Source organism: Maylandia zebra, linkage group LG18, assembly GCF_041146795.1.
Source record: "Maylandia zebra isolate NMK-2024a linkage group LG18, Mzebra_GT3a, whole genome shotgun sequence".
NCBI lineage: Eukaryota > Metazoa > Chordata > Actinopteri > Cichliformes > Cichlidae > Maylandia > Maylandia zebra.
In genome coordinates, this window is record NC_135184.1 from 2,775,646 (window position 1) to 2,793,424 (window position 17,779).

At 39.0% G+C, this 17,779-nt stretch overlaps 1 protein-coding gene and 1 long non-coding RNA gene across 2 annotated transcripts; both read right to left on the minus strand.

Moving 5' to 3' along the window:
* Positions 1–2,849: 2,849 nt before the first annotated feature.
* LOC112436241 (uncharacterized) lies at positions 2,850–5,917 on the minus strand. Its single transcript, XR_013094122.1, has 7 exons — positions 5,834–5,917; positions 5,521–5,664; positions 5,276–5,423; positions 4,970–5,159; positions 4,677–4,846; positions 4,469–4,579; positions 2,850–3,982 (listed from the first exon to the last, which is right to left on the minus strand). It is a non-coding gene; the product is annotated as an uncharacterized LOC112436241 (long non-coding RNA).
* A 3,890-nt stretch (positions 5,918–9,807) lies between these two features.
* On the minus strand, positions 9,808–14,612 carry cldn15la (claudin 15-like a). The gene is made up of 5 exons (XM_004569477.4): positions 14,098–14,612; positions 12,106–12,270; positions 10,821–10,902; positions 10,396–10,503; positions 9,808–10,281 (listed from the first exon to the last, which is right to left on the minus strand). Exons 1-5 carry the CDS (start codon positions 14,312–14,314, stop codon positions 10,203–10,205), a joined length of 651 nt encoding a protein of 216 aa, XP_004569534.2. The 5' UTR covers positions 14,315–14,612; the 3' UTR covers positions 9,808–10,202.
* Positions 14,613–17,779: the final 3,167 nt, after the last annotated feature.

Below are 17,779 nucleotides of genomic sequence, written 5' to 3' on the forward strand. Positions count from 1 at the left end.
ATGCTTGGACACTAGTGATGGGATTTCCGGCTCTTTTTAGAGATCCAGCTCTTTCGGTTCGGCTCACTAAAAAGAGCCGGCTCTTTTGGCTCCGATCCGGCTCTTCAGGTTGTTTTGTTGCTTTAATTAATTTATTATTAACAATAATATAGAATTACGCACAAAAGGAATTACTAACATAAAAAAAGTGGTTTTATTTATATGTTTATATATAAATATATGCGGTGGCCCCTAGAGACAAAACACGTACAAACACCAAAACACATTTCTAGCATGAACTGAACTTCCAAAGCAGAGCTACTAGATCACTTAAATTACACAATTGAAAGCATGTGTGTATTGTTTGTGTATTTATACACAAGCACTCATATATATTCAAATAATTTTTAAAAAAAAGTTCATCTACCTGTTACTACCACACACCAAATCCGGTCGTTGGAACTTCCTGGCTTGTGTAGCCACAAGATAACAAAAGCTCAACACTGCGCCCAGCATCCTGGAGCACTTCTGTTGTCTTTTGTACGTGTTTTGAGTTTTTATGTGCTTCAGAGTTCGTACGTGATTTGAAGTTTGTATGTGCTTTGTCTGTAGGGGCCACCGTAAATATACTTTTATTTATTCACTCCACATAAAATGTAATAAATAAATCATATAATACAAAAACCAACTATTCACATTTCAAGTTTTAACTATTTAAATTTTCAGCTTTTTCCTTTTACAAATTTAAAGTGAAAACAACACAAAACACTGCAAACCACAACACAATTAAATATAAATTAATCCTTTATCATCTGCAACCGAAAATAGTTGTGGATGATTACTATACCTTTCTAATGTGACATTGTTGTCCCTGGCTCTCTTTCTCTCTCTCTCTCTCGCTCTGTTCCTGTGCTACTGAGTGTAACTACCGCCCCTCCCCCCTCTGCCCAGCATAAAGCACAAGGCTCGTGTGCAGAGTGAAGCGAAAAAAAGTGCGACAGAGAAGCAGAGTGAAGCTGACCCCCCACCCAGTTTTGCAGCTTCTCCTTCTGTTAAAGATCTCCACCATGACCATATAGTCCGAAGTAATTAAGTCATAAATAAACATTTAAATGGCAGAAAAGTTCCCGTTTTTTTTTTTTATCATCGTCTGTGTAAGTTTGTTTGTTTCATCGTTGGTCTGAACTAAGAAACAACAAGAATTTTTTGTGGATTAATTTTGTGAAACTTTCTCTTTTCCTGTAATTTTGCACATTGTTCACATTTTAAATCATGCTCACACACGTCTTTCATTTACTACAGAAACATTTATTTATCATATAGAAAAACTGCACCTTCACTGCTACGGTGAAGCTTGTTATATCCAGCCACATGTTACACTGCACCAGTGGTTCCCAATCTTTTTTTGCTAGGCCCCCCTTTGTTTTACAAGAAAATTGTTCGCACCCCCCCCCCCCCCCCCCCCCCCTTCTCAAACCACACACACCCATATTTTGCTCCATTGCGGTTTATTTCACACCTCAAACATTTAGTAAACAATTAAGCAAATACAAGTAATCTGCAATAAATTACAGGTAGCAATAAAATAAACTACTAACTCTTTTACGCTGCGTCCGCACCTACACGGGTATTTTTGAAATCACCGAAAACGGAGATTTTTTAAACTCCATTTTTGCGTTTACGTGTGGACGAGGAATACAGAGTTGGTCACGCAATGTCAAAGGTATGTGCCTTTTTTCACGTCACGCTGTGCGCACGTTATTGTTTACATGAGATGAATTGCAGAATAGCAGATAGAGACAAAACACTGTTAATCTGACTGTCTGCAGGTTTTACACGCAGTTACTGTCCCTCCATTTACAAAGGCAGAGGCGTCACAGTGTCATTATTTTACTGTAGTTGTTTTTTTTCATGTGTAATAATGTTGAATATTATATAATATTCAACATTGCTATCAATACATTTTTCAAATAATGCCACTCTGTGCAAAATGGGTTTAAAAACATAAACAGCTGTGGGATACTGTTTGTCCGTGATTTGAACAGCCCAGCAATGCTATGATGCAGGGGAAACCAATCCTGCAGGGAGACCTACCTCGGCACTTGTGCAGGTGAAGCCAAAGGGCAGATATGCTTCACCATATTTTCTGGTCTTTGGCTTAGAATGAAGTTGGTTTGGAAACATATTCAGCGATGCTTCATCTCCTGCTTTGCGTTTCTGTGGACACCCGTGCTAGCAGTGTCCAATAGTGATGGGTCGTTCGCGAACGAAATGGCTCTTAGAGCCGGGTCTTTGACGTGAACGACACGAGCCAGCTCCTTATCGCGAGCCGTCACGTGGTTTTTTTTTTTTCTTTCTCTCACCCTCTCTCGTTCGCTTCTCGAGCAGAGTGAAGCTGACCCCCCACCCACTTGAAACGTAAAGGCAAATAGGCGGAGCGGTTAGTGCTACGTTTGTGCAGATTTGTGCAGGTAAAATTAGCGTTTGTGCTGCTACGGTTTCCGAGATATTAAACTTTATTTTATAGATCATTCAAAGGTCACCATCCCCCCAGACTGCTCCAAAACAAACCAAAATGGTCTACTTTTTTAGTGCTACGTTTGTGCAGATTTGTGCAGGTAAAATTAGCGTTTGTACTGCTATGATTTGAGATATTCTGTTATGGTTTACTGCTGAAAAATGTCTTTTTCAAATGACCTTTCACTTTGTGTGTTCACTTGTTCAATAAAGTTCTGTTAAAAAAACCCTCTTGTTGTATGTAATCAGCTAAATTTGTAATGAGTGTATTTTTTTTTTACTTCAATTTCTTTACTTCAATCACTTTTTGTTCATAAAACCACGATGCAAATGCTTGAGGATTTATTTTTTTTAGAGTGGATTAAAAAAACTTTATTGAAAACTACATTTGAACATTTTACACTCCCATGAACACTTTGAGAAACGAACAAGCTAGCAGTCTTTTGCATCAAATACACATTTTCTGGCAGAAAAAACTATTATTTGGCATTACTGTGTCTGAAGGATTCTTAGAACAGCGTTCATCTGATTTCTGAACAAGGTAAGCTTACGTTTAAAATACTGAGGTTTTAGTTACTGAGTTAATACATGATATAGCTAACTGTCTGGATCAAAAGGACTTTTTTCAATGTTAAACATTTTCAAAAATGTCCAAGAAAAAAGTTTCTAAAGCACTTTAAAACATGTAGCACACTGGACTAAAGTGCTGTACAGTACATGGGTTAAATACTCAGACTCAATTTAATAAACTCACAAATTCAATAGCTCCATCTTAAAAGCAATAATTCCACAAAATATGAAAGTGTAGATTGGTGGAGAACTTGGGGGAGGGGTTGCTCCTGGCTGTATATATAGTTCAGAAATCACGTTTTGCTCCATCATAATCATAGTGTGTGTTTTTTTTTAATTTTTTTTTTAGATGCCTCGAAAGCCATCTGTAGACAAGGTTTCCATTTTTGCAGTTCTTTGTAATTCAAAAGAGGCCATAGTCCAAAATGGCAAAATAGCCACTCCAGCTGCATCAGTCTGGAAAGAGCTGAGTCAGCAGCTAGAAGACAAGATGTCAGCAAAGGCCCTGTACACTTTTGTGAAGCTAAATAGACACAACATCTGGTCAGCTTTGGAAATCAGTGATCAGGAAAGTAATAGTGAAGGAGAGTTAGATTCACATTGCATTTCTCCTGGACAAGAAAACTGTCAAGCTTTTGAACTAGAAGTCCCTTTTGAGGACTGGGTTAAATTTATTCCTGAAAAGGTTGAATACAATGACAAGTTTTCTCCTACCCAAAAAAGGGAATACACAATTTTGAAACCTGGCACTTGGACTCATATCATCAACGATCTTATATGGAAGAAGATCAAAAATACATGTACACTTGTGTTCCGTAGAGCAAAGGTCCATCCAACTGTATGGAGGTCAGCGAGGGCAGCAGATCTGATGGATGTTGGAGATCCTGAGCCAAGCCACCTTCCAAATTTGGCCACTCTGCGAAAAGCCAAACAAGAGAGAAAAGACTTGGAATTAGGAGATAAGGACCCCATTGCATCTCTGCAATTGTTAAAATATAGTGTTCCTCACAGTGGTAGCATCCGAGATATTGGACTGGACAGGTTTTTCTGTCACTACTGGAGTCAAACACAGATGCATGTTTATAAGACATTGTCAAAAAAATCTCCCCCAACTGTGTGCTTTGATGCAACCGGTTCAGTTGTGAAAAAACTGCTGAGACCAAATGGCAAATCTGGCCATATATTCCTTTATCAAGGTATTCTGAAAGAAAACAATTGCCCCAGTGTCCCAGTGGTGCAAATGCTGTCAGAGAAACATGATGTTAATGCCATCGCAAACTGGTTGACAGAATGGATTCGTGCAGGTGCACCTGTGCCAAAGGAAGCTGTGAGTGACTTTTCTCTGGCAATTCTGGGAGCTCTGGTCAAGGCTTTCATTCCTCATCCTGATCTGAAGTCCTACCTTAATGAATGCTTTCATGTCCTTCTTGGAACCCAGTCTGCCAAACTCCCCCCTTGTTATATCAGGGTTGATGTTGCGCACTGCATCAAGATGATATGCCAGTGGGACTGCCTGAAGAAGAAAACACATCGTGTTAAAGATTTCTTTGTCAGGTCATTAGCAAAACGTCTTCGGTCTCAATGTTTGGACCATGCAAAACAGCTCCTACATGCTATCACTGTTGAGGCAGAAGGTGATGACAATTCTGGAGCCCCTCTTCCTTCAGAAAGGTGCAAGAAATACTTGAAAGCCCAAATTGCTCAAGACTCCATCATCATTCCAGATGAACAGACGGAGGAAAGTGAGAGAGTGGATTCAGTGGATGAGATCCAGACTGACCTACGACAGTGGGTAACAGAAATATGTGAGGAGAGCAGGTCACCTGCTGCAGCAAACGGGGATAGAGATAATATTCACTTCCTCCCTGAGATCATTCCTCATATAATAAGACTCGCAAGTTACTTGCCACTCTGGACAGGAATAATGGTCCCTCTCTTCCAAAGCACCAGCATCACAGCAAGTTCAGCCACTGTTGAAGCTGAGTTCAAAAACATAAAACATGGCCTTTTCAAACATGACAACTTGCCTCTTTGAGTCGATCGCTTCATTGCTCGTCATCTTTCCTTCATCGAGGGAAATATGCGGATTTGTTCTGCAAAAGAAAAGGTCAAAGATGAGGCCACAGTGGGATCACTGAAAGTCACAGATGCCAATTCTGGATCCATGACGACTCACAATGCAGAAGACAAAATAAAAATGGATGCTCACCCGTTTGTGGGATCTGATGCTGCCACAAACATTCTTCCGGCTGATGGGGATGCAGTTGAGAACTGGAGGGGCCTAGCTGTTCCACCCAAAAAAAGGAAGAGGACTTCCTACCTCTCTTCATGTACCGAATGGCTCCATGCAGATGAAACTTTTGGGGCCAAAAGAGTGAAAGTGGGATTATTAAAAAATGGAAACCTCCATCAGCCTATTAGATTAGGGGAATCGACAATCTCTGTGCTCAATACCTGTGCATTTGATGCATTTTTTCAGTGCTTATGTTGTGCCTTCTGTGACAGCTCCACATTTCAAAATGCTGTTCTGAAAGACAGTGAAAACCCAGTCCTGCAGCTGGTGAAAGCCATTGCCACAGATGGTGTGACCCAACAAACCTACAGGAGGAGAGCAGAGCTGCTTAGGGTAATGTTTGAAGCTGTCTCGTTGAGGTCTGCTGCGATCCAAATCGATGCTCAGTGCAATATCGCCGCTGTAATCGCTAAGACAATGAGGTACATCTCAAGTGTTTATTTTACCAAACACTGCTCTTCACAGCACTGCTACCTCAGCAAAGGGATGACAAGGGAAGTGCCATTTGTTTCTCCTGCCATCTCTGTCCTCAAAGAGTCTGGTATGGCTCATCTTGGCACTGCTGTGGAAGCAGGACTTGGCCTACCTGAGTCTACCTGCCTCAGGCCACTCTCCAATCCATCTCTGTGTCCATCAGAATTCAAAACAGAAGACAGCACCACAGGAAATGAGCTCTGTGCAGGGACAGTTACTCACAGCTACAACATTGGAGATATCGTGTGGATTGATACTGACCTTGCAAACCAAACAGAATTTCCACTGAATGAATTTCCCTCCAACCTGGTTCTCCAAGGAAAGTCGTTCACTATAAGGGCATTAATTGCTTTCCATGGAAAGATGACCACTGATGGTTTGGGGCATTACACTGCATACTGCAGGAGAGCTCCATGTGTGTGGGAGTGCTATGATGACCTGGGAAATGGAGTGACAGGAGCATCTGAAAAGAAAAAAATACAACCCCATGCCGTGTTATACACAGTATAATGAGTGCTGCCTGCATTTTTCTGTTTTATTTGGTTCACTACAGTTACATGTGTTCAAATGGCTAGTGTGTGTTATCAGTAAGTTCAGTTTTGCACATAAAGTTGAAGTTCTAAATTAAAAATCTTTTAACGCTCTTTTCTTTGTCAGTCTGATGCATATTTGCTTTTACACACCCAGTCACTTTCACCCGTAGCCTTGAAAGTAACCATTTTATTTTTCTGTCAATAACTTTTCTGTATTTGTTTTGTGTTTACCTGGTGGCTTAAGTCAGGGGTCAGCATCCTTTTCATTTCAAAGGGCCCCTTTTCCCCCTGCTGCTACAAAACCTGTCTAGAGCCTAAAAAAAGAAAGAGCCTATAAATATCTAGAAAATGAGTTGTTGTATCGTGTAAGCTATGGAAATGTAAATAAAAATGCTTATTTTTAGATTTGATAAGACAATGAATCATCAAAGCTTTATAACGGAAAAAAGTATTTGTTAAAATGAAGCCAGCTACGTGCATCCTTTCCATAATAATTGAAAATTACAGTAAACAGATTTGAAGCTATGAAACATTAAATCACTTTTAAAAGCCTTGTACATTCAGTGAATAGTCAATGCAGATATTTCATAAAAAAAACAAAACTGTTAACAGAACCCTTTCTTGTTGTCTTTATAATAAAAAAATGACTTACCTGGTCTTATAAGAGCCACAGTGGAGGGGCCGGAGAGCCACATGTTGCTTTAGAGCCGCAGGTTGAAGATCCCTCGCCTGGGTGCTGTGGAATATTCAGTTTTCTACACGTAGGTAACAACCTATCAAAGCAAACACTTCATTTTTTCTGAGACAGCTACATTAATAATAATGAACATATATAATTCAAAACAAAATCATAGAGGCCAACTGGGTATGTAAAAAATAATAATAATTAGGTATACGTGAATCACTTCACATGAAACTCAGTTTTGCCACAGAAAAAATAAAACTTTAGCCTACCTTGTGTACGTTTCTACACTGGTAACAAAAGAAATATCGACCTTTCCGCTGAATAAATTGTGTTACTAAAGTGTAAACTAATAAAAGTTAATATGCAGCAAGCCTAGAAAAAGTGCAAAACTCCACAGCTGCTGAAACTCACTGCCACAGACACTGGTGTTATACAGCGTAGGCCGTAATAATTAAAATCATTATATCTCAGATACTGTAGCAGTACAAACGCTAATTTTACCTGCACAAATCAGCACAAACGTAGCACTAAAAAAGTAGACCATTTTGGTTTGTTTTGGAGCAGTCTGGGGGGATGGTGACCTTTGAATGACCTATAAAATAAAGTTTAATATCTCGGAAACCGTAGCAGCACAAACGCTAATTTTACCTGCACAAATCTGCACAAACGTAGCACTAAAAAAGTAGACCATTTTGGTTTGTTTTGGAGCAGTCTGGGGGGATGGTGACCTTTGAATGACCTATAAAATAAAGTTTAATATCTCGGAAACCGTAGCAGCACAAACGCTAATTTTACCTGCACAAATCTGCACAAACGTAGCACTAACCGCTCCGCCTATTTGCCTTTACGTTTCAAGTGGGTGGGGGGTCAGCTTCACTCTGCTCGAGAAGCGAGAGAGAGGGTGAGAGAAAGAAAAAAAAAAAAACCACGTGACGGCTCGCGATAAGGAGCCGGCTCGTGTCGTTCACGTCAAAGACCCGGCTCTAAGAGCCATTTCGTTCGCGAACGACCCATCACTATTGGACACTGCTAGCACGGGTGTCCACAGAAACGCAAAGCAGGAGATGAAGCATCGCTGAATATGTTTCCAAACCAACTTCATTCTAAGCCAAAGACCAGAAAATATGGTGAAGCATATCTGCCCTTTGGCTTCACCTGCACAAGTGCCGAGGTAGGTCTCCCTGCAGGATTGGTTTCCCCTGCATCATAGCATTGCTGGGCTGTTCAAATCACGGACAAACAGTATCCCACAGCTGTTTATGTTTTTAAACCCATTTTGCACAGAGTGGCATTATTTGAAAAATGTATTGATAGCAATGTTGAATATTATATAATATTCAACATTATTACACATGAAAAAAAACAACTACAGTAAAATAATGACACTGTGACGCCTCTGCCTTTGTAAATGGAGGGACAGTAACTGCGTGTAAAACCTGCAGACAGTCAGATTAACAGTGTTTTGTCTCTATCTGCTATTCTGCAATTCATCTCATGTAAACAATAACGTGCGCACAGCGTGACGTGAAAAAAGGCACATACCTTTGACATTGCGTGACCAACTCTGTATTCCTCGTCCACACGTAAACGCAAAAATGGAGTTTAAAAAATCTCCGTTTTCGGTGATTTCAAAAATACCCGTGTAGGTGCGGACGCAGCGTAAAAGAGTTAGTAGTTTATTTTATTGCTACCTGTAATTTATTGCAGATTACTTGTATTTGCTTAATTGTTTACTAAATGTTTGAGGTGTGAAATAAACCGCAATGGAGCAAAATATGGGTGTGTGTGGTTTGAGAAGGGGGGGGTGCGAACAATTTTCTTGTAAAACAAAGGGGGGCCTAGCAAAAAAAGATTGGGAACCACTGGTGCAGTGTAACATGTGGCTGGATATAACAAGCTTCACCGTAGCAGTGAAGGTGCAGTTTTTCTATATGATAAATAAATGTTTCTGTAGTAAATGAAAGACGTGTGTGAGCATGATTTAAAATGTGAACAATGTGCAAAATTACAGGAAAGGAGAAAGTTTCACAAAATTAATCCACAAAAAATTCTTGTTGTTTCTTAGTTCAGACCAACGATGAAACAAACAAACTTACACAGACGATGATAAAAAAAAAAAACGGGAACTTTTCTGCCATTTAAATGTTTATTTATGACTTAATTACTTCGGACTATATGGTCATGGTGGAGATCTTTAACAGAAGGAGAAGCTGCAAAACTTTAACAGTACAATCCAAAGTCCAAATTTAATGCACTCCAGGATGTTATTGGCTTAAAAACTGCTGGAGCTGCCATCTTATTAGTGTCCATAGACACTTCATTACAGGCAACCTCATTAACAATGTCTGCTTTAATAAACACGTTTGGCTTCAACATTAGGACTTCATTAAGCAGCTGGTGGAAAAGCTCCATGTAACACTGCTGCAAGCATCATTTAACTCAAACAGTAATATACAATTTTAAACTAATTGCACCTTTAACTGCATGTCCTTTTGTTTTCTGGAGGATTGTTTACTTTCAAATGATTAAAATCACATTTAAGAAGCACAAAATGCAAATTCAGCAACAAAAGAGATGAGAAAGCAATGAAAAAAGAACACAAACAGAAGCAAAACTAGTACAGAAAGCATCTCATGAAAATGACAACTGGTTTAGATTAATTGCATTTTTACAGTTTTCTCTGTGTTTTTATAATTACTGGTGAATTTACTGACAAATCAGAGGATTTTCAGGAAGTCCGTTTATAGAGGTGAGATGTACCTGTCAGGATTCATATCTGAATATTTTAAAATACCAAATAAATATACAGTACATGAATGTTTGTATAGAAAAGCCACATCCATGCAGAAGATTTGGATTCAATATGAGTATTGTGGTTAAAAAATAGCACAACACCTCAATTTGTTATGTAATACAAACTTTATTCCGATAAAAACAAACTGCACACAGGGTTTCCAGAATCACAAACAGTTGTATCGATCAATATAATCTGTAAATCTTTGTGATTTCTTTAAGATTTAAGATTTTCTTTCAAACACAAGTTAGAAAAAATGACAGAAAAACACAGAACACCGGTCTGAGTATCAGGTGTATACAGACAGTGCTGCATGATTGTGTTGTTATGACATTGTGGGGACCACAAAGTTTGCATTTAGACGTAAGCTTTGGCATCTGGTTCTGATTTGGCTGTGGGCGTGTACACCTTCTGTGGTGCATTTCCATAATAACCGCTGCAAAACAAGAAATACAAAGTCAGACAGATTCTCAAAGCAGCAACATCCCCAGACTGGAACAACTGAAAATGTCAAGAGTTCAACAATAGAAAGTAACGAGTGCGTGTTTACCTTTTCTTCACCGACGCTCTCTTACACGCCGAGCAGAGAAAAGCTCCGCCCAGCATGGCCAGACAGGCTCCAGCCCATCCCATGTAGAGGCCGGTGCCGAGCTCGAACCTGGAAATGACGTGACAATTATTAACAGACAGAAATCAGCTTAAACTTAAGTTTCAGGCAGAAAATGCTCAGATTTACTTGTTTTACTTACATTTAAAATGCAAAAAAGATCAAATATAACAAAACAAAATCAGATTAAATTAACATTTAAAGCATGTCATATTAGTTTATAGCATCAAAAACAAATTTATTAATGGAGGAATTAAAAATAGTTATCATTAAAAGGACTCAGCTGTCCCTTAATGGCAATCATCTTTTCTTTTTAACTCTGGTATTTCTCATGAGATCAAAATTCAGCATCTGTGTGGTGAACGTACTTCATTCCACCGTAGAACGGATCATTGAAGTCATTAACCACTCTGGCTGCGTACCAGGAAGCAGCTACCAGGCAGCAAAGACCTGCAGACACAAGCACAAAGTATTACAGCCTCACTTCCTTTCTTTCTTATTCTCTTTCCACCACCTGTGAGTGCACTCACAGCATCGCATCACCAGTTCTTACTAAAAAATGTTTCTGTTTCACTTTACTTTTGTTTCGTTTCCACCACACAGCATGTATATAGTTTGTACTTTCAATGTCTTTTTATTATTTTTATACCTCTGACTCAACACTTCCTACAAATATAACATTCAATAAACACTCAGTTTACCTCTTTTAAATTTGAGTTTGATGAGTGTTTTATTGTAGGCTCTTCACTTTGCCATATGGAAGACTGTAAGGTGACAGTTCCTACGTTTAATTGGTGTTATATAAAAAAAACACAAACGTGAATCAATAAACTTTAACTACACAAGAGAGGAAAAAGAGGAAGGAGCTTGGCTTTAATCCTGGGAGAGAACCAAGCATGAAAAGATCATCTCATGCTGCAAAAAACATTTGTGGTTTAAGCCTACACGGGGATCGTATGAGGGCCTCCACGTGTCTGTGTTACTCACTCCTTTTTATTTTGGTCCTTTTCTTAATGCATTATCTAATAAATAGCACGGTGCACTTAGTTATACTGACAGGTCTTCCAAAAAGTCTGTGCTCCAGTTTTACTGAGTAAAACTCTAGGATCTAACTTGTGTATTATTCAGCACTAATCTGCAAATATCTGCTTAGTTGGAGAACAACATGGAGAGAAATGCTCCAGGTTTGCAGACTGTACAAACACGTCATGTCAGTTTTGCTCATGCAGAAGTTTGTAATCATTTCTTTGATATATCTGTAAATTCATTCAGTAAACAAATGAAGAAAGTTCACTGAAATAAAAGAAAGGAAGAAGAGCAAAAAACTTGCAGAGCTTCCAACTTCCAGCATCTGTAATACATCAATATATAACAATCCACAATAACTCTGTTGTGGAGCTTGGAAAGAAAAGCGTCTGGACTTAAACAGGCCCAGACGCTTTTCCTTCCAAGCTCCTTAGACAATCTACAACAACACTGAATGCAAAAATATCCAAATATCTAAAACTTATGATAGTATTTTGTAGTAAATTTCTACTGAGTGTCTTAATAATAGAAAATCAATTAACCTTTTCTTGACTTTCCCTTCAGACAAAGTTTTCTGTGTTAGTGTTTGTAGCATGTGAAGTGACAGAGATGAACCATCACACTCACCGGCCAGGATGCTCAGGATTCCTCCAATGGTGGCGATCTTGGCCTTGGATTGTTCAGTCTTTGAGCCGATCTTGATGCACTTGAGTCCAAGCAGAGCGACAATCATGGAGCCGAGGCCGAACAGCAGACAGATGATCATCAGGGCACGACAGGCCTGTACATGGACTGCAGACACAGAAAGAAGTCATTAATTATTGTTTACATACTTACTCGGGGTTTATGGGTAATTCTGTAATTCACATAGAAACAGAGCCTCTGCAGCCCTGTTCATGGAAAACACACCCAGCAATTTACAAATAGATGATCAGTTTTGCTTAAACACAAAGAAACTGAGTGCTTGATGGGAACTCTTTGATTTTCAGTGACAGGTTTGTCCTTTGAGTTCTTTCTGTTCATCCCCCTGTTTTTACCTATTGTGCTGTGTGACAAAACCTGATCTAGACTCGTTGGAATCAATAAATAATTTATTCTGAAACCTGTTTTTTTGTTTTATTTTATATGTGAACATAGTTTTCATGCAAAACAAAGTGAGGTGAGCTGTAATGAAACTTTAAATGTCAAAAAGAACGAAAAATACTCCAGCCGGTGACATAAATCCCAGTAAAACCAGTCCTAACTTCCCTTGACTCTTTATTTTAAATGTAATATAAAACAAACAGGGAAATAACTACCTGTGCAAAGGTAAAAATATATATATATATAAATATATAACCACCTGTTACTGTAAAACTCATTTATATGTTTACATCTTTATTAAACGTTTATTAAAAATACACAAAAGCTAAACTGTTTAAGGAAAAGGAGGAACTGGCTGTAACATTAGGTGTGTATTTGTGTGTTTTACAGCTGCTGCAGTCATTTATTAACCAGATGACCTCTGCTGATCATTAGAAACAACTACCACACCTCTTTATGAGCTTCAGGGAATTTCAGGAGCAATGGTAGGTAAGCTGGTAGGAGTCATACCGAGTAATAATGATGATGATGAGTTTGGTTTCAACAGCCACTTAAACTCAGACAGGTACATAAATATATGTCACTAAACACCTTTATAACACCAGTTATATGGACAAGCTTTCTAAAGAAGTTCAAAACTCTCAAAAATTGTAACTTTGAATCTTTTATACTGGAGTATTTCATTAGAGCCTCAATTGCAGGAGGAAACCTGGCGTCTCTTTACATCTTTATCACTATGTAGGAAAAAGTGTCGAGAGGTTTGATGAGTTTTAAAAATACAAAAACCATCAAAAATAAGCCTCCAGTCTGCTTTTATAGATAAACCTGCTGAACCCACATTAAAGTCCAAGTAAAGTAAAGAATGAAGAAACATACTGAGCTGTTTGTTTGGGGTTTTTATCCTTCTTCTCAGAGAAGTTTCTTTGTTTCTGCCCATTTTGCTTTCAACAGAGAAAACTCAAAATGGCGTCCAAAAACTATCCTTGTATAACAATTACTGAGAAAAAGTCAACCTAACACAATCCAATAATAACCTTTATTGATCAAGCTAAGATTTTTCTGAAGACTTGGCAACTTTATAACAAACATTTTAATAAGTATCTATTTTCATTTTTACTTTAGGCGGGAAACACCGTCAGCAACCTTTGGACGACAAATTCTGAAATGCTGCCACGCGACATGCTGGCCTATTTTCTAAACAGCCAGTATGACAAGGTTTCAAAGAGCTTTACAAAGATACGACACCTGTATAGCTTTATGAGAGATGGAAACTAAACTGTTTGTCTGGTGGGGCCTAAAAGCTCTGACCACATCCTGTTTCCTGGGTCACGATTGGTCAACAGTTTAACAAGTTTTTTTATTCTGTTTGCTCAGTCATCTCCTGTTCTGCTTTTCATAGACACTAATGCTGCTTTTAAAGCAAAATATAATGATGTCATAAAATAACATTATTTTGTTATCAGGTTTGATCAGAGTGTCTGACATCAACTCTCGGCTTGAGATAAGTAACAGGAGGACTTGAGTGTCTGGTCTTACCGGGGAGGGCCAGCATCGATTCAAAGTCCCGGCATTCGGCGATTCCCGCGCTGTTCTCAGCACAGGCGTGCCACAAGTTTTCAAACTGCCTCTGAGAGATGATCACGCTGCCGGACACGGTGGAAACCTTCCAGTAGTCGTTAACCAGCGCCGCACCGTTAACCAGCCAGCTGATTATGCACATGATGAACCCGACCGCTTCCACTGCCGTCGACATGATTACAGATGTTTCCACAAAAATTACTTAAAAAAAACCACAGCAACTCTCCCCAAAAAATCCAGCGACCACAAATAGCCTAACAACAGCAACGTTCACAAGAACATTAACAGGGAGTAACTCTGTGTCCTCTAAGCTGAAGCCTTCAGGTAGTCAGGAACAGACTGGAGGTGGTGGAGGCTCTGGTGTCGCTCTTTCAGTTATGTCCTGTTAATCTGGCATCTGGTGCTCCAGCACAGGGACTTTACTCTAACAGGGGCCATAAACTGCAGGGCCACTCCTTCTGTTTCCCCCTGACCACACACCAATCGATGACAATGATAGATAATGTAGTCGAGTCTTCAGCCACACCTGAGTCACAATGATCCACAGGTTTTTATTATTTTGAGAGGGTTTGTGTTCTGCAGAGGACACTGGGTATTCTTACTTGGGTCCTGGAGCTTTCGATTATTTTCTTTTTCTTTAAAATGCAAAAAGTTGTGGATGAGTTGCGGCGACGTTGCACAGCTTACAATATTGGAGGTTATTTTATTAGCAGATCACATGTAGGGTAATCTGGTTCTTTACAAGCATATTTTAAAATTAATTGATAAACTGCTGCTGTGAGCGTGCCACAGGAAATAGAAATGTAGAAATGATCCAGCATTTTGTACTTTCAGTTTGCTCATCTGGATGTCAGTTTGTTTTTTAATGAGTTTTGTTTTGATGCTTTATTAGTAACACAAGTTTTACAAGATAAAATATATCAGTAAATATCCTATTTGTGAATTTTGAGGTATCTCAGAGGAGACGTTTGCTAATGTTAAATGACAGGAAACATTCAGCATCATCATGCTAGAAAAGCTCAGCCGCAGATCAGTAATGGAGCCACAGGCTAAATGTGCCAACCTCACATTAGCACCTTCAGAAGATTTCTGGCACAGGAAGGTTTCTCACTAAATCCAAATACTCTACAGAAAAACACACCTCTGGGTTGGTCAACAAAAATATTCCAGTGCTGGAGTTGTTTTCATTATGCAAGCGAGTGATACTGATACTGACATTTCTATGGGAGAGGGCGTTTACTGCATACAATACATAATCGTTATAATTACATTTAGAATTATATAAATATATATTATATAAGATGAATGGTTGTTAGTTATGGCTGTAATGCACAAACCTTACATACATGTCATAAATTTAAAACTATTTTTTATACTTAAATTTATTTTTATTTATTTAAATAATTGCTGAATAATTTTTTCACCCCTTTTTCAGCCTCGACTAACAGATTCAGTGTTCATATTATCAGTAATCACAGATCTGTGTCCAATTTAAAATTCCAGTCAAAGAATTTCAATAAAGAAGTGAAATAAAGAAAGTGAGACTGAGTGAAGTCAGTTATCGAGCAGCTGTTATTGCTTTGAAACCGAGTTCCCCACATGCCTGCTCAACATCACCTCCACCAGTTGTTTTACTGTGTGGCTCTGACCTAACCTGTGCTGGAGGGAAGTGAAACTACGCCACTTCATCTGTTCTAAAAATCCTTCACCACACTGAACCCTAAACTGAAGTTCATACTTCACATACTTCATCAGTAAAGCAGGTGCTCTCTGGTTTCTGGACGATGAGAACAGGAGAGGAACAGAAACGTCCAAATAAAGAAGTCCTGGTTGCACTGCTGAGTCAGCTAAACAAGAGAAGTGTACCAGTGTCGCCTGCCGTGCCTACTAATGACATAATCTTCACTGAAACCATCGTGAGCCACCAGAAATATTATTCTGTATATTTCTTTAACATTGAATTTGCTAATCTTCCTGATTAAACATATTTTGTAACATAACTACATGAGAAAGCAATAGAAACATACTTGATGCAATTAGTTTTGAAAGGTTTGTGTGTGAGTCATACGTGCTGATTTCAGGCTGCAGATGGCAGGTTAGCAGGTTGTATGAGATGCTCGAGGTTTTATAGTTTTATGGTTGACAACAGTTAATATTTGATCGTCATGAGAGTCCAAAGTCTGACTTTTATGGTCTTTGTATCACCAGAGAGAAAAGAGACTGGCAAAAACAAACAGGTAAATCACGAACATGGTGCACAACATTTAACATAAGGGAAAAAACTGTTACACACCCAGATACACGCATTGAATGTCCTTATTTTTAAATGAACAATAACATTTACAGAAGTTGCATTTACAGTTAAATGGACATCTATGCAAAACCGCTCCTGCTGTCAAGAAGCAGGTCAGCTTATCAGTTCTTCAGTTTGTAAAGCTCTTATTCATCTCCTTTTTCTGCCCTTCCTTGGCCATGATGCTCTATATCTCAACTCGTCACACAGTGTACAAAAAGTTAATCACATTTTAATGCGTTTCATGCACGAGAACCATTTTTCAACATGCACTGAAGCCCCTCAGCACGTCGAAGACACGCCATGAGACAACAGCCTGTGATACAGTTTCAGACAACTAATGACACCACATCAGGTCTAACTGCAAATGCACAACATCACAGGGATAAAGTCCAATCCAAACTACAACCACGGGACAGTTATTAAAATGAATGTATGAGAGGAGCGCCCGACTGTACATTCAGCCTTAATCATTAATTAGTAGTTTTAAACACTTATAACGGTATTTTGAAAAGAATGAATAAGTCACAACAAAGTCACCATATTATTTTTTTTTAAAGGCCTTTGAAGAAAATTAAATTGGTGTGATTTAGAAATATGATCACTCGACAATAAAACAAAGCTCGTATGACTCGTGACCTACATTTCCAGTGCTTTTGCGCCTTCCTGCCTGTGGGTGGTGCTGTTCATCCAGTTCTTTGTTTTAAGTTATCCGAGCTCTAAGCTGCAGTCACCAAATCCAAACAGACGATTCTGTGAGCAAATGTTTTGGCTCTGAAAGAACAAGATGAGCAGCTGTGTAAATATTGCAGATGTCTTCTTTAAAACCCTGCAGGGCTGTGAAGCATCTTCATTTGTGCTTTTTGTTTTTTGTTTTGGCTTCAGCATTTGTTTCTTCTTCAGTCACCTTTCCTCACTCATCATGTGGTTGTACACCTCTCTGCATTCAATCAGTAGTTATTATTCATCTCTGGCTTTCTACTGCAGCATGTCTTTTGTCCCGCCTTCCTCCCCTCACCCCCAACCAGTTGCAGCAGATGGCCGCCCCTCCCTGAGCCTGGTGCTGCTGGAGGTCTTGTTTTGGGGGGGTTGAGTAGTTTTTCATGTACACAGCTTTTACTTGGTTCATATTTGTCACACAGATTTGAATATTAGACAATGATACCTCGAGTAAATCAAAGTACAGCATTTCCAGAGATATCCAGACCTACTTGGCCCTTTGTCGCCACCGTTATGTTGCCACTATCCCTCATTAGCTCCTGTGTGTATTTAAAGGCTTCAGTTTGGCTGTGCTCTTTGATTGTGTTGTGTTGTCTTCTGCTTGTTTGACTCCCTGCATGTGTCTCT

Bases quoted from the DNA above. Each gene is read 5' to 3' on its own strand.
- cldn15la (XM_004569477.4), bottom strand. From the start codon at position 14,314: ATGTCGACGGCAGTGGAAGCGGTCGGGTTCATCATGTGCATAATCAGC. The intron at 12,271-14,097 runs GTAAGACCAGAC...CTGTGTCTGCAG, and splicing joins ATCGATGCTGGCCCTCCCCG to TCCATGTACAGGCCTGTCGT. The intron at 10,282-10,395 runs GTAAACACGCAC...CTTGTTTTGCAG, and splicing joins AGAGCGTCGGTGAAGAAAAG to CGGTTATTATGGAAATGCAC.